The sequence below is a fragment of the Pectinophora gossypiella genome, chromosome 18 (genome assembly GCF_024362695.1).
Source record: "Pectinophora gossypiella chromosome 18, ilPecGoss1.1, whole genome shotgun sequence".
NCBI classification, from domain to species: Eukaryota; Metazoa; Arthropoda; class Insecta; order Lepidoptera; family Gelechiidae; genus Pectinophora; species Pectinophora gossypiella.
Window position 1 is genome coordinate 933,301 of NC_065421.1, and position 27,953 is coordinate 961,253.

Genomic DNA, 27,953 nt, shown 5'->3' on the forward strand with positions numbered 1-27,953 from the left:
AATGGACCTTCAAAGGCAGCAACTGAATATGCAGATTGGTAAATGTCATTGCAGTTGAAGTGTAGAATGTATCATGCCACGCTCTTGTCGGTGTAGCATTCTCCTAACTCTCCATGCTACTTTTTTAGGGAAAAATAGGGCAGTGGTTTCCCTCTTGCCTTCCGCCCCTAGGACTAAAAAAACAATGATGGACTAGTATGCATAGATGGGCCAAAATCAAAGCAGAAGCCCATCGGGTCCGTCAACGAAATAGCAGACTTCTTCTTCTTTCTTCTAATCCTTTTTTCCCTGTTGGGGTACAGGGCTCGAATAACAGATTTCCACTCCTCGCGAACTTTTGCAGCTTCTATAGCTTGCTCCCATGATATGCCGAGAGTTTTAATCTCTGGGTAAACCGAGCGTCGTCAGGTCTCTATGGTGTTACGCCACAGACTATGGCTCATCTGATAACTTGCCCCGCGTGCCCTGATACCTGCACGCGAGAGGGGCTGATGAGTGCCAACGAGGATGCTGTTCGAGTGGCGGAATACTGGGCTGAAGAAATCTGAATGCCATCGAAACGACAAGAAGAATGTCTCTATGGGCAGCCAGCTTTTGCGTTTTCCACGCGCATACCAGGTCAGAACTCCAATATCAGACTTACAAGAAGTTTAAAACATAAGTATTATAATGATTGTAAAAGTTTGGAAATATCTGATAAACAGTAGAAGAGAGGGGGCAGCTCTATTAAAAATATTGCGAGTTACATTCCACGGAAAACTAAAATAACCGCTATCGAAGGCGAGGCCTGTTTGAAACTTAAGTAACGTAGATAAGATGGACATTCTATTCTCACGGAATATTTTCCATTGCTACTCTTAGTCGATAATTCCGGTAAGCACAATATACATAATTTGCTAACCTCAAAACGTACGAATGAATCCGTTAAATTCATCGCGTACATTATGAAATTCGTTGAAACCTCAATCACAGCATGTCACTGATTTGTCAGACGCGGGCGCAGCCAACAATGGGTGATTGTCGCGGTTTATTATACAGAAAAATCGTATTGAGCGGCCGCGTAGAGTAAACACGGTCCCGACGCGCTGTCAAGCGATCAATACGCTTCATTTATTTAGTAACTTATAAAAATATCAGAAGACCCGAGCAAAAAATACCACGTTCTAAATTCGAAACTCGAACCGATCGATTTCCAACCGTATTTAAACGTGGAACTCGACGGTATAAGTTTTTGAACACGCAAAGGTGCGGCCAGTCGTAAAATTACCGAACGTGAGTGAATGTGGCGACAAATGTGAATTTTGAATTTAGATGGAAATTCATGTTTTTACAGGTGATAGGATTAGACGTCTTTGTTAATGTTGACCGAGTTACGATTGCAGTGCAAAAACCTACCGTTGCCATCCGGACACAAATCGAAACCACGTGATATCAACTATCCAAACATGAATTCAAACCAACCAGCTCCTGTGTACTCTACGCCCTCTCCGATCGATAAGAGAAAGCCTGTGCCCAGCAATGGACGTACATAGACTCTTTATACCCAAAAAATACAGTCCATTATATTTATAATACAAGATACATTAACAGAAAATAATAAGGTATGCGAGTTTATACCTCCCCTACCAGCGAACCGTGCTCTATATTGTAAAGCAACGGAAATATTGACTCTATTTGTAAAATTAATATTTATTTAACTTCCACTGATTAAGCTGCTTTGCACTAGGTAATAATCATGTTTTAATTATGTAAACATTTCAAACGGGAACAAATAACTGACAATTTATTTTATTACATTTTGTCCTTTGCGTTTGATGAGAATTCAGACTTCAACTTTTGTTTTATCGGCAGTTCACAGCGATCAAAATTTTAAAATGACCAATGTTTTTAAAAATATTACTTAAATAATTTATTTACACCATAAACAAAACTGTTATTTTTTTTACATTACAAAACAAATCTTACAACTCTATCTTACTTATATATTACTCTTAACCCTTTCACGGGCAGAGACCATGGGTCATTGATGGTTCATAATAGATAGTATGACACCTTGGAATCAGAACGTCATTAGACGTTCTGTCCTTGAAAGTGTTAAATATAAGTAATTAATGCAGATGATCCCTATTTGATAAAAAAACTAAGAAACTAGATTAAAAATTTTCACTTGAATTTTCGTAAGATATATACCAACAAGAGCCAATACCGCCTGCTATTATATCTAAGAATACTTAGGGATAAAAATGTTCGCAAAAATTGGAAGGCAAAATATCTCGGCCGTCCTACGCAAACACGCAACGCCGGTAATGCACTTAGCATTACAAATTCGGACCGCCAGACATAATGCCTCCGTACCTGCCCACAAAGGCCCGTATCAGGTGCATTATCCTCTTAGATACTACTAATCCACCACCACAATGAAACCCAACAAAAACCCGACCATTCATCAAAATATAATCTCAGAAAAACGCGAAATGAACCGAAAACGCCGCAGTAGCGAACACATCAGGCAATATTTTCGCGGTTATTACACAATCACAGCGCGGGAAACGAATCAAATTCTTTTTTCGAAAATTGTTTTGACATGTTGGCAGCGTTGAATAGCGCGCGGTTGCTGCGGGCGGACAATGATACCGCAAACAATTTTTACTTTTTTAAAATGAGGCAGATGATTTCATTTCGGCAGCCTTTGGCAGGAAGTTCATTCAAATCCCACGGTGATTAGAAAAAAGTGAAGTGGAATTATTGGGAAATTATAGGGCTGCTCAGAGATAAGCCGACGGTAGGCTTTGTCGGTGTAGCTTAAATAATGATGATCGCTTTATTAAAATGTAATTTGAAAGGAATAACATTTGCTTTGAACACATCTTTAAAAGGAATGGATATTCATATAAACCTGCAGTTACCTAGTTATTTGCACAGTCTTGGATTGATACTAATGATGACTGACTGTTATAAGAAGAAAGCTTTCTCACTTAACGTCCGCCGCCCAGCTCGATTTGACATCAGCATTAAGCGTAGCCATTATCTTATTGGTCCTATTAGCGTGCGCCCGCATCCGCGCATCCGCCCCGGCTGCGCGGATCGTGCTCGAGACAAAGCAACACCGTGCATTGTTTCCACATTTCAGAAGCTCCCACGGAAGTCAAAGAGTTCATTCACCCCGTTCCTTGTTTAATGTTTTTAATCGAGTTTTATTCGTCCTGACGATTAAGTTAGTTACTTACCTAAATGTTACTAAAAATCTTTAACAAAGACGGCCTACATTAAGTAATATCACAGAGAAAAGATAAAAACGAAACAATATTGCCAACATTCAAAAGCAAATCCTTAATATCATATCGAATAACAATAAGCCGAGATTTGTTTTAAAATTAGAACCATCCACGTGAAAGCGGGGGCCATTAGGATTATGAAAAAGAAATCAAAGTCGATAACTGTTTGAAAATGGAAGCGCAGCCCGCTGGGAGTCGCAGTATCAACAGTGGCGGCGCGTCGCGAACATCGAAATTTACTTAAGTTAAATAACGAAACGCGAGCCCTCTGTTTGCTCCGAACGTCAAATACTGCGGAATATTGTGGCCGGCGAACTCCAACTTCGCCTTTATTGCGGAGTCTATTTAAACGGAGCTATGAATATGCATTATGCGAATGGAATGCGTTTAGCAGCATTTCGCATTCTAAGCACAGTGGTGCTTGAATGAGCTTTGCAAAGCCCCACCAAAAAGTAGGGCAACCATTGACGACGTTACATTGGAATGACGATTTCATAAAACGAGGACAATAACAATTTGATGAGATAAATCATAAACGTGTCTACATACGAAAACAAAATCATCTTTTTTCCTATAGGTATAATAATAATAATGCTTAGAACAATTTTAATAATTTCCTCAATCTATGTATTTACCAAACCTACTACTAACATATAGAATATTCTCGTCAGAATTCGAACATCACTGCTCCCAACATCTCAAACATTAAAAACAAACAGAGCACGCTTTAAAAGAGCGAGTAATTTAATACTTAATGTGGGTAGTTGTATAATTCTTGGCGCGGGGATGCGAGCACGCGCTACCGTGCAACTGACAGGGGTCAGAGGGAGAAACGAGAGGGACGAGGAGGGACGAAGAGGGTCACGGTCCGAAGTTGACCACAGGACATTACAAAGCCATAATCAGCTCGTCTAAATTCGGTAGTTGTTGAGAAGGGATGCAGATTCCAAATTCCTACTTGGATATTCTAACTCCTATTTGGATAACTCGAGCTTTTTGCCGTCTTAAAAATTACTTATCGTTAAGGTTTTCCGTGAATTCTCTACAAAATCGATATTTTGTATGTAATCTTCTTCGTTTTTATTATATCTGATTTAGTTTCCTCGTGTCTACTTCATTTTAATATTTTCATACAGGAAATTTAGGTATTATTGATAATTCGATAGATTCTACTATGGGTATCAAATCAGGCGTTTAGTAAGAGTTTTATAATATGACTGTCTCACACAAATATCTGCGTCCCTTTCATATGTTGTCAAGTCAACATACTTAATTCAATACAGCAGCCTACACATTGGTGCTCTGACGTGGGCCATTAGATCTACCAGCACAACAACCCAGGCTCATTCCGTCCTAAACACACGAACCAATTAATACGCCGACAATGCACCGCATTATGATCGCGATTACGCGTCACGCCGCCATTGTCGCCTGACGTTTGTTTTGGCGCGAACGCTTGCTGTTGACACCCCCAAAATGGAGATTATTCATGGATGTTTGCGGCCCATTGTCGCCGTTACACGCTGAGTTTATGAAATTTATATTGACACGGCGAGATTATCGAGTCATTGTTATGAAGGATTTGAATTTGAACGCGTGTGGGAAAGCGGGACGCGTGCCGCTGACAGATATTTATAATAGGAACTTGTGATTACGCGGGAAAAATGCAGTCAGTGCTACCAATACAATAATTTAGGTTTAAAAATCCTGTCCCTCTGATATCAATTTATAACTATCTCATCTGGCCTGGCCAGTAATGTTAATAAAACAATTTCTTTCAAATTAAGTGCATATTTTGATTGTACGTAAAAGAAATGAAGCGGTTCAATCAAGATACTTAAGATTATTGAACTCTTTTTACCCGAAACAGGTATGTAGCTAAAAGTACCCCTCACTAATTTGAAGGCTCCTCTTGAAACCGCAAAATTTCTAACAACAAGGAAAATATAGCTCTTGAAATCAAAGAGATCCACCCCATGTCACTGAAGCGAAAACAAGGATGCCAACCTAACGAACCGCACCGTCTCCTACGGCAGTTAGATTTATATACCACAGACTTTGAAATTCTTCTTCTAAATACATACTCGTAACTGTGTAAAATCAAATTTTAGACAAGATGTAAAAACAAAACTTGAAAAGAATAACTTGAGATCGTAATACCAAGTCGCTCTCTACGGCCGTTATCAGATTTTTATGTCGTAACAAACAAAAAACACAATTTTTCCGATTCTAAATTCGAATTTCCCCTAGACAGACACGCCTAATTTGTTTTCCGCAACCGCCAAATTGTGTTGCCAGCGATAAAAATAACAAGGTTCTTTTACATCCCCACGTCGCGTGGGTGTTTTATCGGGGGCGTTTTGTTCAGTAATTGAATAGGGGCAATGGGGCTTCGTCGCTCGCGGCCATGTAACCGATTACTAGTGATTTATGTTGTCTGTCGGATACAGGACGACGCCTCTGGCGACGCCCTTATGAGTGTTACACGCTCGCACAATAAACCTATTATGGGACAGTGATACGGTGAGGTTATAAACAAATCGATGATTTAGTTGAGGGTGAAACTTCCTTGTTATTTTTCTTAGGCAAATGGTTCATATGGTTTGTGGTTTATAATTGATATCACGTGCTTTATAGAACTTGTGCCCGGTTAATGGCAATTAGGCTTGCCCCCTATTACATGGGACTTATACATAGCTGGGGATGGTGTAGATGTAGATGTATACTGTACGGTCACGAGCATTAATATGTATATTGTATACACTTTGGTACCATGTCACATTAACTCTTTTGACAAATTGAACTGTAAGTCTCACTAAATGTCAAATATGTAAGTGCGACAGAGTCCTAAAGCGGGTACATTATATTGCTCATGACTGTACACCTCTGCCTTTGCCGAGATAAAGGCATGGCTATGTTATGTTGTTTTACATGAATATTGAACTGGTTTTGAAAATAACAGTTAGGTATGACCGCGTTACGACATTCTGTAAGTTTATGGTGTATCTTTTTCAAACAATCAAATAATATCAATTTCGCCAACTTTACTAACTTGATACCTGAAAAACTTGGAAAATTGGAAAAACACCTTTTTAAAAACATTATAATGAGTAACTCACCTGTGTGGGCGTTAAATGTATGAGCGATGCAAGGTGCTCCCTCTCGGGGGCGGACAGATACTTCTGCTGCTTGAACCGTCGCTCCAGCTCGTACACCTGGCGAACAGGAATACCTTTTAAATTTTTGAACTAATATGGCAGATTATTTTGGCCCCATGTTGGGCGCCATTAGCACAATATTCCAGATACCGTACAATATATCGTGTTAGAAAGTATATAATCCCTATGTCAGTATTAAAAAATGTTTGATAAAGATAAATTGAACGAGTTTAGTTTGTTATTCGCTAGGAGCGTTAAGTACCTAATAATACTTAATATCTAAGTTTGCAAAAGTGTATTTTTCTTATTAAGTACTTAAGAAGTAAAATGATAGGTACGGGTCTCTGTGGTCCAGTGGCTGAGCGTTAGGCTCACGATCCGGAGGTCCTGGGTTCGAATCCCAGTGGGGACGAATCACAAAAATCACTTTGTGATCCCTAGTTTGGTTAGGACATTACAGGCTGATCAGTGATTGTCCGAAAGTAAGATGATCCGTGCTTCGGAAGGCACGTTAAGCCGTTGGTCCCGGTTACTACTTACTGATGTAAGTAAGTAGTCTATGAGTCCTGTCAGGGGCCTTTGGCGGCTCAATAATAACCCTGACACCAGGGTTGATGAGGTTGTTAATCCACCTCACAACCCACTCTCTTCTGCAAAAAATACTTCACGTCGATCGGATAATCCTAAACCAGAAGCAATGACAATCCAAATTAAATATAAAGACATAATATGCCATTGACACCAAGAAGTAGAGGAATGTCATTAGGTACTCCACCTAACTCTGAAAACCGAAACACATCTACCTAAACACACACCTAACTGAAAAAAATAAGCCATCCTTTTTACACCACGCTCGCTAGCTCGCTACATTACACACACACGCACACAGACCGGAATAGAATTAATTACACGAGGCGTAGGCTGTATGTATGTATGCCTTTGCTTCTCCCCTCCACAGAGGGCGGGGTTAGCGGTGGGCGGGCAATTTCGGCTCAGCTACAGAAACGGTTTATTTCATTAACGGATTACTCACTTTAAGTAATGATTAGTTTTTAATACGTCGTTTGTGAGTAGGATAGAAAGTAGAACCATAGACTTAGAAAGTTTCCGCGCTCTTTATGTAGAACAGACTATTTACTCAGTTATAACCGTAGTTGTAACCAAACTAGGGATCACAAAGTGATTTGTCCCCACCGGGATTCGAACCCGGGACCTCCGGATCGTGAGCACAGCGTTCAACTACTGAACCACGGAGGCCGTTAGGTAATAATTATCATAATATTCAAGCTGCGACCAAGTATAGCTAACGATATGAACAACCGGCAGATATCTGTAATATATTCTCGTCAACATTTTAAGATAACAATTTTAAGATTATATAAGTAATCCCCGCGTCCTGTTTTATATAAATAGGCACATCGTATACAAAAGCAATGTAAGTGGCAGGAGGTCACGAACCCGCGACCCTCCTCCTGAAGCAGTATTGATCCACCGCCCAGCCACTGGCAGTCAAGGCCGAGGATAGGCTAAGAGACTCCTGACATTTCGAGATTGTTCGCAGATATCCATCATAGCGCGAATGTCCTTAATTCATTGTAGATACGAGCACAATTATAGTTATAGGTACAGGGTGTTAGTGACATTGTAACTTAGTGTTCGTTAGAACACTAAGGGGATGATTTAACGCATTATTCTGAGTCAATGTCAAGTGGAATTTTCCGACGCAAAATTCATTATTTTTTTTAGTTTTTTTTAATGATTTTCAATTCTATACTTTCGCGATAAAAAACCATTTGATATTATGCTTTGAATCATCCCTCTCAGTATTCGTTACGATGTCCTAGTTCTAGCCGGAATGATATCGGATAGACCTAGTTTTATCCAACAGGGAATGGCTGGACCTAGTTCTAGCCGGAATGATATCGGATAGACCTAGTTTTATCCAACAGGGAATGGCTGGACCTAGTTCTAGCCGGAATGATATCGGATAGACCTAGTTTTATCCAACAGGGAATGGCTGGACCTAGTTCTAGCCGGAATGATATCGGATAGACCTAGTTTTATCCAACAGGGAATGGCTGGACCTAGTTCTAGCCGGAATGATATCGGATAGACCTAGTTTTATCCAACAGGGAATGGCTGGACCTAGTTCTAGCCGGAATGATATCGGATAGACCTAGTTTTATCCAACAGGGAATGGCTGGACCTAGTTCTAGCCGGAATGATATCGGATAGACCTAGTTTTATCCAACAGGGAATGGCTGGACCTAGTTCTAGCCGGAATGATATCGGATAGACCTAGTTTTACCCGAAAACAATCGGCTCGTACTAGGTTTAACCGGCTAAAACTAGGTGTAGCCGCACTTCGGGTATTAGCCGTAACATATATAAATAACCCTTGTTATTACACCTAGGCACAATACATCTTCAAACCATTATTATTCTAATCAAAATAAAGAAAAGCAATATAAGTAGGTAGCAACACACTTTGGATAATAATACTTCTTAGTACGTCACGCCAGTGACGATGGCTAGTCCACGTTCAAATTGCCCTCCATTTTGGTGGACAGTAAATTGTTATTAGATTTAAGGTTGTTTTTCTATTTAATAAAAAAAACACAATTCTATACAAGCCGATCCAAATAACAAGCAATAATTATTGTTATACAAGCCTCTGCAATTATATTTTTGAATAATTACATACCCGAGTAATGAGAAAATAAATAATTATTACGTAAAATCTTTACAGCGCCATCTATATAAGTAAGTAATTATCACACATTACATCGCACTACACACATACACACACACACACACACACACACACACGCTAACACGGTTCATTTTGCATGTTATGATATCCTGTTACCTATTGGCGAAGAAATTTTGTACATGTATTATATAAGTAAACGACTATTGTTAATGCTGTTGGATATCTAAATAAATAAATACTTATATTGTTTTTGGAGAACGTAGAGTGGAAGGTCCCTCGTTATGTGCGTGACATGTTTTTTTTAAGTCACTTATTGTAGATTTGCCGCAGATGGCATTAACTACTTGGCCGGACAAATGGGGAGCGCTGAAGGCTCTCACCCGGTACAACGTTTAAGACAACAGGCCTGAGGGTGCCCAGTTGGGCGCGAACCTCGGCTCAGGGCGTCGTCTGAGAGGAAAAAATATTTGAAAGAATTTATCGACCCTAGCGGCTTGACAGCGATAAGCGCTGATTGAGGGAAATCGTCGACCACGCCGGCGGGGTCGATATCGGGCCTAATACCATAGAATAAGGAATAATACTACGTAAATTCTAATACATACATACACTTATTGAGGAGCTCGGTGGCGCAGCGGTTCACGCGCTCGGTCTGCATTGTAGAAGTTAAGCAACTTTCGCAAAGGCCGGTCATAGGATGGGTGACTACAAAAATAAAAAGTTTCATCTCGAGCTCCTCCGTGCTTCGGAAGGCACGTTAAGCCTTTGGTCCCGGCTGCATTTTAGCAGTCGTTAATAACCATCAATCCGCACTGGGCCCGCGTGATGGTTTAAGGCCCGATCTCCCTATCCATCCATAGGGAAGGTCCGTGCCCCAGCAGTGGGGACGTTAATGGGCTGATGATGATGACTAATACTAATACATAGTAAATATATCTCTCAATGTTCAGCTTCCCTGTACACCTTCAATATATTTGGCAACAGAAAAATCCCGTCAACGACCTGCAAACGGTTACCTTTTTGATGCGATAATTATCTCTGTCGCCATGGCACCGCCCTACGCTATAAACTCGCCACTAACGCGATCTCGATTCTCCCCTCGCTTAGGTTAGCTGTATGCGATGCAACGGAGATCCGTAAGCGAAACATCGGTAATCCGAAATAAAAAAAAACTATACGAAACCATAACCGAAACTGCTGTAAAAGTTTCGCCTAATTTCCAATAAAGGGACTGCGCATCCACTAATGCCTAACACACTGACGATTCTTTTTTTTTGACGTGACTTGTTGTAGATTTGCCGCAGATGGTATTGACTACTTGGCCGGACAAATGGGGAGCGCTGAAGGCTTCTCACCCGGTATAACGTTTAAGACAACAGCCTGTTAAAAAGAGGTGTTTTGTATGAAGTATCCGTGTTGTAATACAAGTCGATGCGACCGCTTCACCTCCAATATCGTCTGCATCAGCGTCTTGTGAGAATCGCCTAAGTACTGAGTAGATATACCTAAGCGGGTAGAACACAGCCACCCTTACACGAATTATCCCAGGTCCCCTTCTGTATTTATTTGTAAAATGATCGACAAATATCCCTCAGGATCCGAGGGGCAAATACGACCCTCGCGGGGGTAAATTCTGCACGTTAAAAAATGCTACGAAAATGTGCTTAACCTATAACCTTGGGTTACCCGAATGTTGAAAAAAGAACCAATTTTCCTCCACTAACAACCGCAGCCTCTGTTACGACCATTTTACTTAAGTATATATTTTTTTTTCCGAAATAAATGATTCGGTGTTTCAGAAGGCACCTTATACGTCCCACTGCTGAGCACAGACCTCTCCTCAACCATAGAAGGTATACTCCACCACGCTGCTCTACTGTGGGTTGCAACAGCAATAGCAAGGGTGTTAGTATCCACTCTTCTTCTATCGTGTGGGTTGTAAAGTGGATTACCAATCTCGTCAACCCTGGCGTTAGGGTTATTATTGAGCTGCCATGGCTCATGTAACGACTATGTACTGACATCAGTAAGTAGTAATTCAATCATCATCATCATCAGCCCATTATCGTCCCCACTGCTGGGGCACGGGCCTTCCCTATGGATGGATAGGGAGATCGGGCCTTAAACCAGTGCGGATTGATGATTATTAACGACTGCTAATGCAGCCGGGACCAACGGCTTAACGTGCCTTCCGAAGCACGGAGGAGCTCGAGATGGAAACTTTTTTTTGTGGTCACCATCCTATGACCGGCCTTTGCGAAAGTTGCTTAACTTCAACAATCGCAGACCGAGCGCGTTTACCGCTGCGCCAACGAGCTCCTCAAGTAATTCAATAGCATTGACATATTTCATCTTAAGTACAATAAAGTATCTGCCCTAAAAGCGTTAAAACAGATGTAAGTACGAGTAACGTCAACTTTTCTTTTCTTTTTAGTATTACTTAGTTATTGTTAATTATTAATTTATTACTTCTGTCTACTTCTCAGTGATGCATATATTAATTATAAGTCGAGACTTCATTGGCTAATGTACAAACTATTTGCATTTTATAAATTGTTATTTAAGCTGTTTGTTTCCTGATTTGAAATAAATAAATAAATTCAACTGGTAACACTACTCGGTAACACTATTGGAAATAGGACTAGGCAGCATGGTCTTATGATCTTAGCCTGATCCTCAAATGGGCAAAAGGAAAAAAAAACTATTGGAAATAGAAGGAATTATGGCGTTGACAGTGACTCTCCAAACGGCGATTCCCGCTACAGCGAATCTCTTTACTTTCGGACAGTCGGGGGATCCTAACCAAACCGGAGCTCACAAAATGATTTTTGTGAAATTTATTATTTATTACACACAAGTCAACCGGAGGGGGTATGGAGCATACTCCACCACGCTGCTCCACTGCGGGTTGGTGGAAGTGTTTTTACGGGTAATAGCCGGGACCAACGCGCAACGGCTTCACGTGCCGAAGCACGTAATCATCTTACTTTTTCGGACAATCACCTGTGATTCAAGCCTGAAAAGTCCTTACCAAACAAAGGACAGTCTCACAAAGTGATTTCGACAATGCCCCCATCGGGAATCGAACCCGGACCTCCAGATCGTGAGCAAACGCTCTAACAACTAGAATCCCTGCTGGCTGTTACCCCCTCCGGTTGATTGAGGGGAGGCCTGTGCCCAGCAGTGGGACGTATATAGGCAGTTTATGTACACACAAGTATGTCCCCACATTATTACACACAAGGATTTGACCCCGGGACCTCTGGATCGTAAGCCCAACACTCAACCACTTAATATACCTTTAGGTATTTTACATGTTGTTAAAATGCGCTAGGGAGATGATGAATTTGGTTTTTTGACTCTTCTGTTTGGTATTTTCTGTATGGATAATATTTGTTTATGTTATTTAATCATAATCAATCATTAATTTGCAAGAACACAAAGTTAAAGATCTTATTCTAAGTAAATCAGTGCATGTATTCAACCTGCAAGCAGGTGTACAAATATTTATATACTTACTTACATACATAACCTCACGCCCGTAATCCCTAATCGGGTGGGCAGAGCCACAAGTTATCAAAGACAACTTGCAGCCACTGTTGATACGATGTCGTAAGCGATATGATAAACCTTATGGTGATAAGGGATCAGCCTATCGCCCATAACATTAGTCCATCATGTTAGAGGACACAATCCCTCTGTCGGATTTTATTTATATAAGTACTTAATTATATTATAATTAAGACTTATTCCTATAGTTAAAGAATTCGTTGTCACTATAAAAACACATATGTAATAACCATTTAGTTAAATCATGCTTAAATTCTTTCATATTTTATTTTGTATTGTAACTCACCTGCGCTTGCGTAAAGAGCACTCTCCGCTTCCGCCGCTGCGCTAGTGGGAACTGCATAGGCTTGGCATCGGGCCCTGCGCACGCGGCCAGCCCGCCCATGTTGTTGACGTGGCCCATCCCCGTCGACGTCGACGTCATCAGCCTGGAAACTAAAGCAGCCGCTCAGATACGCACACTTCGAGTTACCAACTATTATAGGGCCGGTTTAAATTAAAACTGGACTGAGTTACAAGGTCTTTAAGGCTTCTTACATCCAATTTAATAATGTGTCTAAGTTACCACCTTGGGTATATGCCTGTATGGTAACTTGTAGTTGTAATTATTAGATAAAATAAATAAATTCATCGGGCTTGATACTCGATGCGTAGATAATGTCACAAAATAGCGAAATCGTGGTCACCCAGCTGTTACAATGCTATCCGGACTTTAGGACCAAAGAGAAAATTAAATCGAGATTTTTTTTTAACTCGGACGGGTTCTAAACCCATTTAATTTTCTCTTTGTGTGGTTCCCTGAGCACGAGTGAGTGGTATATAAACAAAAATCATTTAAGTAAGTACATACTACTTTTTTGTTCTTTATATAAGTAAGTCCGTCTTTTTAAAACAGTCACACTAGATTAGTAAGTATGTTTTGTATTCCAGAATAATCTTCATTGTTTAAGGCTCACAAAATAGGTAAGTACAAAACAGTTGTTTTAAACTAGACCCCAAGACAGACTATAGAGCCCAAGACATCACATGCTTCGGTCTTTTTGGGTTGCTACTGTAACACTGCATTAAAAAAGAAGTATCGCGTTAACACGCTCTCTTGTATCTGTTTTGGATAGTGGTTTAAATTAGCTATAAGAACTTATAATAATAAATAAATAAATATGCTCAGAGTAGCTAAACGGGACGAAGCTTATATGTAATGTTTGTTGCGATATCTAGTACAAAACGCATTATATTAAATATTCAATATTCTTTATTTGCATACTATGATGGTGTACAAGTTGGTCAGTTACATAATACAAACATTTGAGTACACTTGTCAAATGTACATTGTCTAACAAAGTTCCATCATTCCCCTAGCATTATCCCGTTATTCACATGGTCCGCTTACCTAACCTGACGATTTGACAGGTCCGGTTTTTTACAGCGACTGCCTGTCTGACCTTCCAATCCGCGAAGGGTAAACCAGCCAATACGGTTATCTCCTCACGATACTTTCCTTCACCGCTGAGCAAGTGATAATGATTTATGATCCAAACATGAATTAGAAAACAAATTCGACAATCATTGGTTTAGGCCTGTGCTGGATTCGAACCTGCGACCTCAAAGTGAGAGGCAAGCGTTCTACCAACTGAGCTACCACGGCATTGTCTTACAAAGTTATGATTCACAGTTCTTTTATTTGCAATCAAAATTGAACTGTTTGCAGTTGACATAACACTAACATCAACACTAGCTTAAAAGTAACGTAACCTCCATGGTCCAGTGGTTGAGCTTTAGGCTCACGATCCGGAGGCCCCCGGTTCGAATCTCGGTGGGGACATGTCACAAAAATGTAACGTGCCTTCCAAAGCACGGATCATCTTACTTTCGGACAATCAGGTGATCAGCCTGTAATGTCCTAACCCAACTAGGGATCACAAAGTAATTTTTGTGATATTTCCCCACTGGGATTCGAACCCGGGACCTCCGGGATCGTGAGCCTAATGCTCAACCACTGGACCAGGGAGGCCGGTCCATTACAGATTTATGAATTTTATTAAAGAAAAATGTAATAATAAGTGCGACATTTTGTCACGTTTTTCTATGACGTTACAGGTTGCTTTTTTATAAAAATTCCATAGTAATTTCGGGTTTTGACGTTTAGTAAAAAGTACCTAACTGATTTGACTAGTTGGAAACTACCCTATTAGAGATTATATTTCAACTTTATGGTTGTATAGCAACCGGTGGTGAAAATTATTAAGTAGATCTGTCAAAGTAGGGTACACGCATTAATAATTATGTATACACTTTGGTACCATGTCACATTAACTATTTGACGAATTGAACTGTAAGTCTCACTACATGTCAAATATGTTAGTGCGACAGAGTCCTAAAGTGGGTACATTATATTGCTCATGACTGTACGTCAGCTAGTGCTGTGACGTTCATTAGCATAGTGACGTATCAGTCGATACTAGGTCGATCGATTCTTTTTTATCTAAAAATAGATTATTGATGTCGCGTGGTTTTCAGGATTTGTGTCCCTATTATATGAGATGTTAACATAGCTGCCGAGGGATCAGTGGGTGTATATAATAGACTCATTTGCCTACCCCTTCGGGGAAACAGGCGGGATGCTGTATAATTTAAAAAAAATAAACGTTCCACTGCTGGGACCGGAACATAGGTACACCACCACGCTGCTCCACTGCGGGTTGGTAGAGAATCAACCAGACCCGAGTCTTGAGAAAAGACCCGTCCGGGACTCGAACCCGGATTCTCTGGTTTGGACTAACGCGCCATAGGCGTCGTCGAATTTAGATAAGGAATTCCGGCCAAGTATTTAACTTCAAAAAAAAAACAAAAAAAAAAGGATGTAATGAATAAAAGTTTCGCTTAGTTAAAAGGTTGGTTTACGTACATCTCCACCAATCCGCGGGGGAGCAACGTGGTGGAGTATGCTCCATGGCTTCTCCAGTCGATGAGGGGCGGCATGTGCCTAGTAGTGGGACATACAACACTGTTTTATCTTATGATTTTTACATACATACATACTATTAAACAGAAGTAGTTCAGTACAGTTAGTGATTATATATTCATAATTCATAATCATTTATTCGTAATAAAAATGGTATCCAATTAAAGTAAAATGGAAATGGAATGGATGGTATGCAATTAAAATGGTAAGTATATAAGTAATTATATTATTTCAATAAAAATAACATTTTTATTTTTTAGTACGTAATCGTTACATGAGTCATGTCAGGGACCTTTGGCGGCTAAATAACCCTGACACCAGGGTTGATTCAAATTCAAATTCAAAAATATCTTCATTCAGTAGGTAACATCATAGAAGGAAAAATTGAAGGGAAGAGAGGAAGGGGTAGACCTAGGAGAACATTCATGAAACAAATAAAAGAGAAGGTGCAGGTCGTGTCGTATCAGGAGGTGAAGGATTTGGCGGGAAGAAGAGAGGAATGGCGACTACTCCACCGACAAGAGCGCAGCTCTTAAATAAAGAGAGAGAGAGAGAGTTTAGAAGTTAGGAGGAAACAGTCGTACATACAGACATAACGTACGTACATAGCGGTCAAAAAACACATTCTTCACCGCAGTCGACCAATCAATCAATACTTTTTTGCCCAACGACATAAACATACGAATAAAAATAAGAACAATAGGCGGCCTTGTTGCTAAACAGCAATTTTTGCCAGGCAACCTTAGGGTGAAAGAAATTTATGCATTGGAGCACGGGATGCTGCAATAAACTGGTGCACTTTTATCTTGTATTTGCTCATTATTATTCGTATTATTCGCGTTCACACAAGAATAATTATTGTCCGCCGCCATTATGCAAAACAAAAACAAAGCGACACCAGCGCCACTACCGGTGGATAATGTTACTATTTTACGATATGATCGCTAAGGTTTGGCCATATCATGAAGTAATCATGCATTTAGTTGGTCATATCGTTAAACGTTTTGTGTTCATTGATCTGGCCAAACCACATCATGATGTGGCCAACGAATGTTGTTCTATTTCATGAAATACGACCATTTCATGAAATGGTCGATCATTTCATGAAATGATCAATTCTATGATATGGCCACGATATATCCATCCCTTACTAAAACCAAAAATAAATTACATAGAAAATAAGCCAGAACATTAAACATTACATTCTCAATTACCACCGAAAGAAAACAATCAGTCATTGTTACGTCTCGGGTGAAAGAAATTTATGCATTGGAGCACGGGATGGTGCAATAAACATACAATTATACTCGTACCAACATAACTAAAAAATACCGTAAATAAAAATATATACACAAATATACAGGGTGTTAGTGACATCGTAACGAAAACTTTTAGGGATATGATTCAAAAGTATGGAATGGAAAATAATTTAAAAAACACAAAAATTTTCATAAATTTTCCGACAGGAAATTCCACTTAATATCAACTCAGAATCATGGTCTGAATCATCCCCCTCTGTATTCGTTATGGTGTCATTAGCACCCTGTATACATACATTCATGGAATAAGAAGACCAGAAGGCCAACCATACGTACTTGTATGGCTACTTGTATGTACTTGTACGGGGTGTGAGTGACATCGTAACGAATACTAAAGGGGCTGATTTAGCTCATTATCCTGAGTTAATATCAAGTGGAATTTTCGATCGCAAAAGTATAGAATTGAAAAAAAATAAAATAAATAAAAATAATCATGAATTTTGCGACGGAAAATTCCACTTGATTTTAACTCAGAATTATGGTCTGAATCATCCCCCTCGGTATTCGTTACGGTCACTAACACCCAGTACACACATACACACATATATTTACACACACGTACATAAACATACATACAAATAGCCTAATACAATATGATATAGTCGGATAAATAGAAGTAAATTTTTAAACAGAAGAGTAGCACAGACGAGAAGGGGTACCTTGGACGACGAAATGAACAAAACGAGGTCGTACAATGACAGAGGAAGTTGCCAAAACAATAAGTGACAGTAATCTAGCAATGGAGAGGTCGACGACGTGTCCTCTCGGATCGATCAGCCTCGATTTGAGATGACGTCACAACTGGGCCAATGATGAACGTTACGTTCAATTAACATAGATGTGTGATGGAATTTTACTGAACCCTGGCCTTTTTTGGTGAGCGGCACCCATATACCTTTATGTTTTCAAACTAAATATTAATGTGTGTATATTTTAATGTTATAAATGTATACGTGTGTCGTAGGTTTTACCTAAATAAACTTTATTATTATTATTTGTATATCGTTTCCATATGTCGGGCCTACGGAGTCCCGGACTTTTGGAAGGCGTGCGTGGGGCCGAAGCCAACACGTAGAGGCCCCTTAAGACAGTTTTATTATTATGTAGGAAACATTATCGTAAGGAAAGTGTAGTGTAGGTAGATATAAGTCGGTAGGGGGTGGTAGTATATTAGGTTGCCTGGCAGAAATTGCTATTTAGCAATAAGACCGCCTATTGTACTTATGTTTTTATTCGTATGTTTATGTCCTTTGTATATGTCGTCGTGCAATAAAGTATTATTGATTGATTGATAACTTTTATATACAAAATGTTGACGGTAATTGTTAAGTGTGCTCAGTCGCTAATATACGCTTCAACTGTCAAGACGTGGTCTTATTTACCGTTCCCGCCAAATATCACAGTTTTATTAATCCAGGTATAAAAGCTGTCGACGCAACATCGACTAGTAGCAACAAGTAGGTAATAGATACCTACAGCTATGTATCGAGTCATACACGGTACTTGCTCATACGCGTCACATACCACGTCATACACGCGAACCAATCGCATTCACACACGATTCACTGTCCACACATTCAACTCACCGCACTCAACCGACATCCATCTAAAAATTGTACAAATACAAATAATTGCAAATTAAACCAGATTTGTAAATCAAGAAGACAATTTCAATATTTCCCTTGTTCGCACTTAACAAAAGCTGTTAATTTGTGTTAAGGAATGTCGGAACATAATAATAGTTTCATATTTGGAGTCAAAAATAATGTAAGTAGGTAAGTAAGTCTTCTTCTTCGAAATTTAAAATGTGTAGCTATGTGAACACTTCGCATTATTAAAATGTCGCTTCTATTGCGAAACTCTATTGACATAAATTCAAAAATCTCATCAGAATCCATCGTCAGCAGTTACGTTCAATATTCCACACATTACTTCGTCCGCCGTCCTATTTACACAACACTCAACGAAAAGGGTCTTTCAATAAAATATTACTCCCCATTCTCTTACTTACGTTGCCATTGTGCGACGGCCCGTGTTTGGCTGTATTATACATTATCTGTGCCATCGAAAAACGATTTTAATCGTCTATGTTTTTTGCCGCGTAACGCAAAAGTTTTTACTCTATGGTCCTTTGTCAATGTCAATGGTCGGCCATTTTGTTATCGCATCGCATCTTTATTTGGATCTAATTGAAAAGTAGCATTGAATGGAGGTATGGGTGGTTGAACTGGATTGATGCAGATTATTCTGTTAAATGACGCGTGAAAGAATGTTTGCAAACAACGTTAACAGACGTTTGCGGAGGTTATAAGAGGGCAGTTTCTGGAATAGAAGTTGTCATTGACTTTTACTTTATTAAGCACGTACTTCATAGAAGGAATGAGAGGAAGGGGAAGACCAAAAAGAGCTTACATGGAACAGATAAAAGAGAAGGTGAACGTCGTGTCTTATAAGGAAGTGAAGGAATTGGCCTTTGATAGACAAGAATGGAGAATGCTACACCGACAAAAGTAAGTACTTACTAGAGCAAGAAGGTGAGGTTTTTACTTTAACAGTCCTTACTTAAGTAAGTACCCAGCTATACTCAAACTGAAAAATGTCTTTATTCAGTTGATAACAGATACACTTTGAATCGTCATTACATAAATATTATTATATTTTTTGGCGAACGTCTCATCCGCGCCTAAAAGTCTAAAACTGCAGCTTCTCACAACCTGTATAACCATGGAAAAATAGCTATGTGCTTACCTAACTATATAAATTATTGCTTTTTTTTCGGAAAAATAGCGTATTGATGAATTAATTTGTTTTTATTTTATACATTTTATCTTTGCTATTTTTAACTGTAACTACTTAAATAATAAATGATTGTCTTTGTTCAAATGTATACTATATTATACACCACACGTACAGTTGTGGCTTATACTGAGTACGGTTCATTTATTGAGGACGTTCTGCTATCTCATTTTGTGTAAGTTTAATTTTTTGATGTTCTTGTATTATTACTGTTACCTCTAATACCGTAAAACGGAGTGACTAAACGGCGGGGTGACGAGAAACAAAAACGAAAAAGTTATTGGCAACATTTTTCGGATAATATACAGATAGATACTAATTTGTCAAAGAGTTTTGTATTTTTCTTAAATTACAACATTTATTTGCAAAAACTTTATTTGAAGGTACTAGTATATGGTTTAAGATGATTTGAAATAATAAAAGAAGGTGAGACTCAAGGTTCACTAAATTCTACCCTATCATTACTATTTGTTTAAGTAATGGACAAGCGTCTCAAAGTTCTAGGTTGTTTCTATTCACCCCGTTTTACGGTATTTTTTTTTAAATAAGTACATTTCAAATATCGAAAGATTCCACAGGAAAAGGATAATATTATACGGACACGGCTCGCTCTCACTTCGCCAGTGGGGTGAAGAATGGCATATATTTTGACAACAAACAGTCGGTAATTGAACCGGGCACTGTCCCTTCAATCTAAATATAAATTATATCGCTATCCAGAGTGACATGGGAGGGATACCGGGTGTCACTTTCACACATATTTTTGGCGAATTTCTTTGTAGTGTTAAAAGCTATTTTGTGGTAACGATCTAGGTAAAGTAAGTACCTAAGCTAATTTTATGGGTTTAGTAGACAAAGGACGTATTCGCAAAACGCCTTATCCCTAAAAAAAGGACCTATTCGTACAATGACTTATTTTTAAAACGACCTATTCTCAAAATGGGTTATTCTTGTAAAGACCTATTCGCAAAATTCTTAAAGTAAATTTTACATCTTTTAATTCCGTGATGTAGTAAAGAATAATTGGCTTTACCCTTCTTCTCTTGTGTGGGTTGTGAGGTGAATTACCAACCTCATCAACCCTGGTGTCAGGGTTACTATTGAGCCGCCAAAGGCTCCTGACATGACTCACGTAACGACCCTAGCCTTAATATGTTAATGTCGGAAACGAACTTTTCAAAATTGACTCTGCTATGGATGTTTAAAATAAACTCCCTTCCAGTAATAAAATGAATTCAAACATTTAATTGGAAAGTGAAACTATCTTAAATCAGCGGTTAGTTGACCCTCAGTTAACAGTCGTAAAGTTAAGCTGCATGCGTTTGATGATCGCGAATGGCGTGAAATTGGTCAGAGAGGGACAGCGAGGGCTACGGAGGGATAGTGAGGGCTACGGAGGGACAGACAGAGGGCCGGAGTGCAAATGACAACAGACAGTAGCCCGGTCATTATCTGTGGTACTATAAAACTGTCACGAAAATAAGTGCAAATGGTGAATCGGAATCATTTATTTAAAGTAATTATAGTAGATAAAATTGTTGAAGTTAAATTTAACATTTTTAAATCTACGTCATTTCGCAAGGCATTATGGCTGAGGAGAAGAAATGAGAAGAAACTGCAGTAAAAAAGAAAAAGAAGAAAGTAAGAAATGATTCTACTTACTTAATTCTTCTTTTTCTTTCGTGTCGATGACATTAATTACAGAAATTTATCACCCCAAAATCATTTTAATTATAAGTATAGACCATCATCATCATCAATTTAAGAGCCACGCTCTTGTCGGTGCAGCATTTTCCATGCTACTTTTTTAGGGACATATAGGGCAGTGGTTTCCCTCTTCCCTTCCGCCCAAATAATTTAATCCAAACAAAAGTATAGACCAAATAATTTAAAAGTTTTTTTTAGAAATTCTGCAGAGTATATACTGTATATTATGCCTAAAGGCACATACCTAAGTACTTCAAAGTTGTCATTTCATGTTGTTTGTTTTTCTGACCTAGATCTTCCAAAGTAAAAGGTACTTGCACAAGGACATATCATTATATTATTAATAACCTAAATGTCATGCGCACAGAGTATGCAATTTGCCTTCAATTTACTCTAAAAACACTCGAAACATGTCAACACCAAAGGTCGCATTGTATAAACAAAAATAATCATAGAGACATACATATTCCGTAATAGGTAATGTAAATACTTAATGAAATATTGCTGTGAGCGGTATAAATCTTCGAAAAGCCTTCTGCATTAATCGTTACTTCATTAAGTACTTAAGTGCAGGTATGATACTGTCATACATACGTTATTTATTTTTCTTTTAAATTATTCTCTAATTGCAAGAAAATGCTCTAAAATAATATTTTATTCGATTTTGACGTAACAACATAACGCCTGTATCAAGCCTGTTTGTGTATGTATGTATGGTCATGAGCATTAATATGTATACACTTTGGTACCATGTCACATTAACTTTTTTGACAAAATGAACTGTAAGTCTCACTAAATGTCAAATATGTTAGTGCGACAGAGTCCTAAAGTGGGTACTTTATATTGCTCATGACTGTACCTTTGCTTACCCTTCAGTACACCGACTTCTCGCCAGTTAAGTTTAGGTCCCATATAATGGGGGGTCTTTTTTTATTGACGTGACTTATTGTAGATTTGCCGCAGGTGGCATTAACTACTTGGCCGGACAAATGAGGAGCGCTGAAGGCTCTCACCCGGTACGTTTAAGACAACAGGCCTGAGGGTCCCCAGTTGGGCGCGAACCTCGACTCAGGGCGTCGTCTGAGAGGAAAAATATTTGAAAGAGTGAATCGACCCTGGCGGGTCGATAGCGATAAGCATTGATTGAGGGAAGTTGTCCACCACGCCGGCGGGGTCGGTATCGGTGTCCCGAGTGGCTGTATCATCAGCAAATAAAGCTAGTTCGGTGTTAGGGGATTTAATGGGGGCGAACCTATTGTTATTAACCGGGATCAAATCCTAGAAACCACGCGATACTCATGACGTCAAATTTAGTGGTTTAGAGCCCACACACACACCACACACTGACAGCTAGCATTTCAAGGTTAGCCCAGCTGACGTCATCCGACCCTGTGTTGCCATTTCGTAAACAATAAATTACCCACGTCCAATGTTTTAAATTTACTTTGCAAGGAAATTTTGTACTTTCAGTTAAAGATTTACGTACAGTTTTAATCATTTTAATATATGTGACAAATAATAGTAATTAAATACATTAGTCAGTAATTCACTTAATCTTCAATAATAAAATTTAGGTCCTCGGAATGTTAGAGATACCAATTGAATGGTAACACTTACGTCATCAATGGGCTAGCAATGGCGGATTATCATAGAATTGAGCATACCTGTGGGCTTAGCACCGTAAGCACGCGACTCTTTCTCGCCGCGACAGAGATCATCTGTCTCTTTCTGTGCAGTACTGTGAGAGAGTGACGGGTGACGTATGTCGAGGCGAGAAAGAGTGGCACGCTTGCGGTGCTAACCCCGCAGGTCTTCTTATATCATGATTTGAACATTACTTAGTATAACATAAACAGCCTATATACGTCCCACTGCTGGGCACAGGCCTCCCCTCAATCATCCGGAGGGGGTATGGAGCATACTCCACCACGCTGCTCCACTGCGGGTTGGTGGAGGTGTTTTTACGGCTAATAGCCGGGACCAACGGCTTAACGTGCCCTCCGAAGCACGGAATCATCTTACTTTTTCGGACAATCAGGTGATTCAAGCCTGAAAAGTCCTTACCAAACAAAGGACAGTCTCACAAAGTGATTTCGACAATGTCCCCATCGGGAATCGAACCCGGACCTCCAGATCGTGAGCCTAACGCTCTAACCATTCTAATTCATTCAAAATTAGGCCTGATTTATATTCATTCTCTCTACGGTAGCACTTAGCGTCCAAGTGTTTACGCTTTTCTACAATTTTTCACACATTCTCTTGCTAAAACAAATAGATTAAGTATTTGCTGAGTACGTACTAAAATATCAACCGCTTGAAATTGGCCACTCGAACGTGCTCCGAATCACAACGGCTACCGTACTGCTGATTAGCACAGGGAGGGATCTGGTAGGCCTGGATTTCATACAAAAGAAAAAGAAAAACAGTAAACCAAAAGAGAAACTGTCCTCAAAAGTGGGCCTTCAAACCACCATAGAAGCAAAAAGTTATTAACTTTAAAATCTTACTTACTTTCCTTAGATTACGAATCAACAGAAGAGCTTTTAAAATAGAATAGTTATTTTTATTTTTTTAGTTTTCTTTTTATGTTTCTCCTTTAAGTACATCTTTTTCTAAATATTTTTCTTATACTTACCCACTGTATTAATAATAAGTCTTATTAAAAAGGATGCCTAATTTGGATAAATTGTAATTCCTATTTAATTGGTTCCCCAAAACACAGGCTTAGCCTAGTTCGGGGACCCCTGTTTAATTAACCAATGTTATTATCTGTATTTTTGTAATTGCACTTGTTTTTATTGTTTAACTATAATTGTCATTGTGTTGTTGTAAGTTTGTGCAATAAAGATTATTATTATTATAAACGCAGGTCTCTATTGCAGTAGATGGTCGATAATTTAAATTGATCTCTTCTTACGTGTGGATTATGAGAGATTCTGCAACCATTCTCTTATTATTCGACTATTCGTCGACAGGACGATACTTTTAATTCCGTTTCCCCAGCAGTCTGTAACCCTGGTGTCAGGGTTATTATTGAGCCGCCAATGGCCCCTAACATAGCGCATGTAACGACTACATACTTACAACTGGAAGTAGTAACCATTGAAAAAGATATATCTTTTTCAATATACTCGGTATATTTGGTACCATATTTGGAGGGTTCTAAAAAAGCCACATGTAAAAATTGTGTTTAAAATTGAGAAGGGAATGTTAAGTTGGTTTGGACACATAGAGCGGATGAAGGTAACAGAATTACGAAAGCAGTAAGTATATAAAGCGAAGGTTGGTGGTAGGGCTGGCATAATAAGACCTAGGAGGACGTACAGTGACCAAATTGGAGGTGTCCTTAGAAAAGGTTCAGTACGATCTCGATACTCTACACCGGCGTGCGTGAATGAAACGACTGATGAATGTGGAGGAAGCAAGAGAAATATGCCAGGATGGAAGCAAATGGAATTCCATAGCATCTACTTACCCCGGTGGGAAATAGGCATGAGTTTATGTATGTGTGTAAATGTATAAATTTAATACATCACTGACCACGGCCGTCCCAGTCACGATGATGTCGAAAAATCAATATTGACCAACGTGTAATGGATTTCGCGAACAGTGACGCGACTCCGACTTGGAAAGTGAAAGCTGAATACTGGAGCTCCTGAGTATTTGGGGGTAGACAGGCCATAAAACGGCAAGGAATAACTCTAGGACTGGGTATCTAACCTTTGTGTATTAGCTGAGAGAGCGAGGAATGGGCGAGAGAGAAGAGAGAATTGCGGAGTGACAGGTAAATGGCGGACGGTTGCTTGAATAATGTTTATGGAACACGACGTCCGTGCCTCACCCAGCAGGGTCCACATAATACCAGCGTCGTGGTTCACGGCGCGACTTGTGCTGAGTGAGGCCCTTTTATCTCAGGACGTCCACCACCACCTTATGATCATTTCGACAAACATCCGTCTTGCTTTTTTGCAATTGTTTTAGATGTTGATTTGATATGATGTTGTTGTCTTTTTTGTGTGTGTGTGGCGTCCTTTTATTATAAACGTTTTCTATTCTATTCTATTCTATAATGAAAGTACAAAATTATACAACGTTTAAAATAAACAAAGATAAAGAAATAATAATCGTTTCCTTCATACTCTATCCCACAATTTTTTGCCCTATTCCTTTCGCCTAGTAATAACCATCTTTTCCAGATGATTTATACAGTATCTTAGCATAGAGTAAACAAGAACACTACTTGTAGAACGGTAACTCTTCGCCCCGCACCAATTCGTATGACGCGCCGACCTCACTCCCTCTGGGTCTTACTTTAGTCCTAAATGGCCTTTAGCCGTTAAGGTGTAAGAGAGCGCGCGCGGACTGTCTATCTCGTTCGGACTTAGCGTTAGGCCGGATTTCCACTGACGCGGAGAAGAGCGGAGATGTGCGGATTTGACCAATCACAGCGTTCGAGAGAGCAAAGAACGAAGACGCTCCGTCACTCTCTCCCTCACGATGATTGGTCGATTCCTGCACATCTCCACTCATCTCCGCACAGCTCCGTGTCAATGGAATCGCAGCCTTAGGCGGCCCAGGATAAGAAAGAGATTTTAGTAACGAGTGTCCGGTGTGTTATTATTGAGTAGGTATGGTAACTTAACCTTACGTTCCGTACCCCAACACGCGCGTATCTCATATTTTTACCTTTTACCAAACAAGTAACATGATTTAGAAAAAAATAAAACCTAATGACGGTTATAAAACAGCGAAGTTTATAAAAAAACCATCATAATCTCTATTAATAACAGACGTTCATAATAATCGCATTATCTCCCCTACAGACAGTGTTGCCCGCACAAAATAAACTGTGCAAATTGTGCGTGAACAGCGAGGGAATAATAGACGCATTGTGTTGCCATTTTCCACCCTCGGAGACGTGTGGGGTTGGGTAGGTGGAACGGAAAAATTGTGTTATTGTTAACATTCTGAATAATTTGAGTTTTATTTTACCATGTGTGTTTAAAATACTTAAGTAAAGTGTCTAGGGTCAATTAAGTAAATGTTATCTATAGATGAGTAACGAAGATTAATTTGGACAATCGATAAGTAGAACTTAAACTCGGGCTCCAGACCACAGAGTTCGACTTGAGTTTGAATTGGGTCGTACACTAGGTTCACGATAAATTATAAAATTCTGATTACTAAATAAAGACAGATCTCAAACTAACGAAAAATATATTCTTTTTATATTTAAGTTATTTATGAATTTTAATTAAGAAAAACGTTAATAATAAGTCCGAAAAAAGCGGAAAAAAAAAACGAAAGCGAACGGAAGCGAAAGTTGATGGTAGGGCTGGCAGAGGAAGACCGAGAAGGACTTACGATGACCAAATTGGAGATGTCCTTAGAAAAGGTTTAACACGATCTACTCTGAACCGGCGTGCGTGTATGAAGCGATTGATGAATGTGGAGGAAGCAAGAGAAGTGTGTCAGGATCGAAGCAAATGGAATTCTATAGTCTCTGCTTACCCCGGTGGGAAATAGGCGTGGGTTTATGTATGTAAGTATGTAATAAGTCCGACATTTTATCACGTTTTTTTATGACGTCACAGTTTGCTATTTCATACAAATTCCATAGTAATTTCGTGTTTTGTCGTTTAGTAATAAGTAACTGATTTTGTTTATACTGTAATACTAGGTAAGTACTTCTGTATTTTTATTTATAACACCACATTTTGTACGAAGACATGGTCGCAATAAAACATTTCCATTTTATTCTATTCTATAATTTAGGCTCGCCCTCCACTGGGATGTGTGGGAATTAAACATAACTGACGAGGAGTGGGTGTACTATACACCTCTGCCTACCCCATTGGGGATACAGACGTGAATGATATTTTAAGAATTGCCGCAGAGAACCTTATGAATAGTAGTGGTGGCAATTTCAAAAAAGGAACGTCACGTCACTTTTTAAGAGAAAAACGTTTTGGCGGGTGTTCCGTCTGGGACTACGAAGAAAAAAACAAGTGAAGACGATTATTGTCGAGAGGAGCGAAACCTGAAAGACTAGTTGCTGTATTCTTTTGTATTAATATTTCTTATTATAATTTGTAGTAATAATATTTGGTTTCCGAGTGAAGAGTGAAGCGAAGAGTGATATTTGTGCTACTTAACATTTACTGATTAAGGTGATGTGTTTCAGTCAGCTAGGTAACGCTGCGTCAGTAGATGGCGTTACTTCTGCAGTTTTCGTATTTTTTTCCATTTATTCGTTTAGTGTTGAGTTCTGACCCAGTGAAATGTTAGGTGGCGAAATCTTACATACATTATCTTTAAGTTAAGCTACAATTTTGAAGTATTTACTGAAGATATCATATTGAAACATTGCATCAAAAGTTGGTGTCATTTCAATTTGTGTACAAACACGAAGCTGTCACACACACATGCGAACTAGGTTAGCTATTAAAAGAG

At 39.2% G+C, this 27,953-nt stretch overlaps 1 protein-coding gene across 1 annotated transcript in view; it reads right to left on the reverse strand.

Annotated features, from left to right (window-relative positions):
* The window catches only part of LOC126375306 (thyroid transcription factor 1-like), a 54,351-nt gene that overhangs the window by 11,000 nt on the left and 15,398 nt on the right, over nucleotides 1-27,953 (reverse strand). The window contains exons 3-4 of the mRNA XM_050022247.1: nucleotides 13,003-13,151; nucleotides 6,395-6,490 (exon numbers count right to left, since the gene is read on the reverse strand). Coding sequence (XP_049878204.1) covers nucleotides 6,395-6,490; nucleotides 13,003-13,151 — 245 coding nt within the window. The remainder of the gene's footprint in view (nucleotides 1-6,394; nucleotides 6,491-13,002; nucleotides 13,152-27,953) is intronic.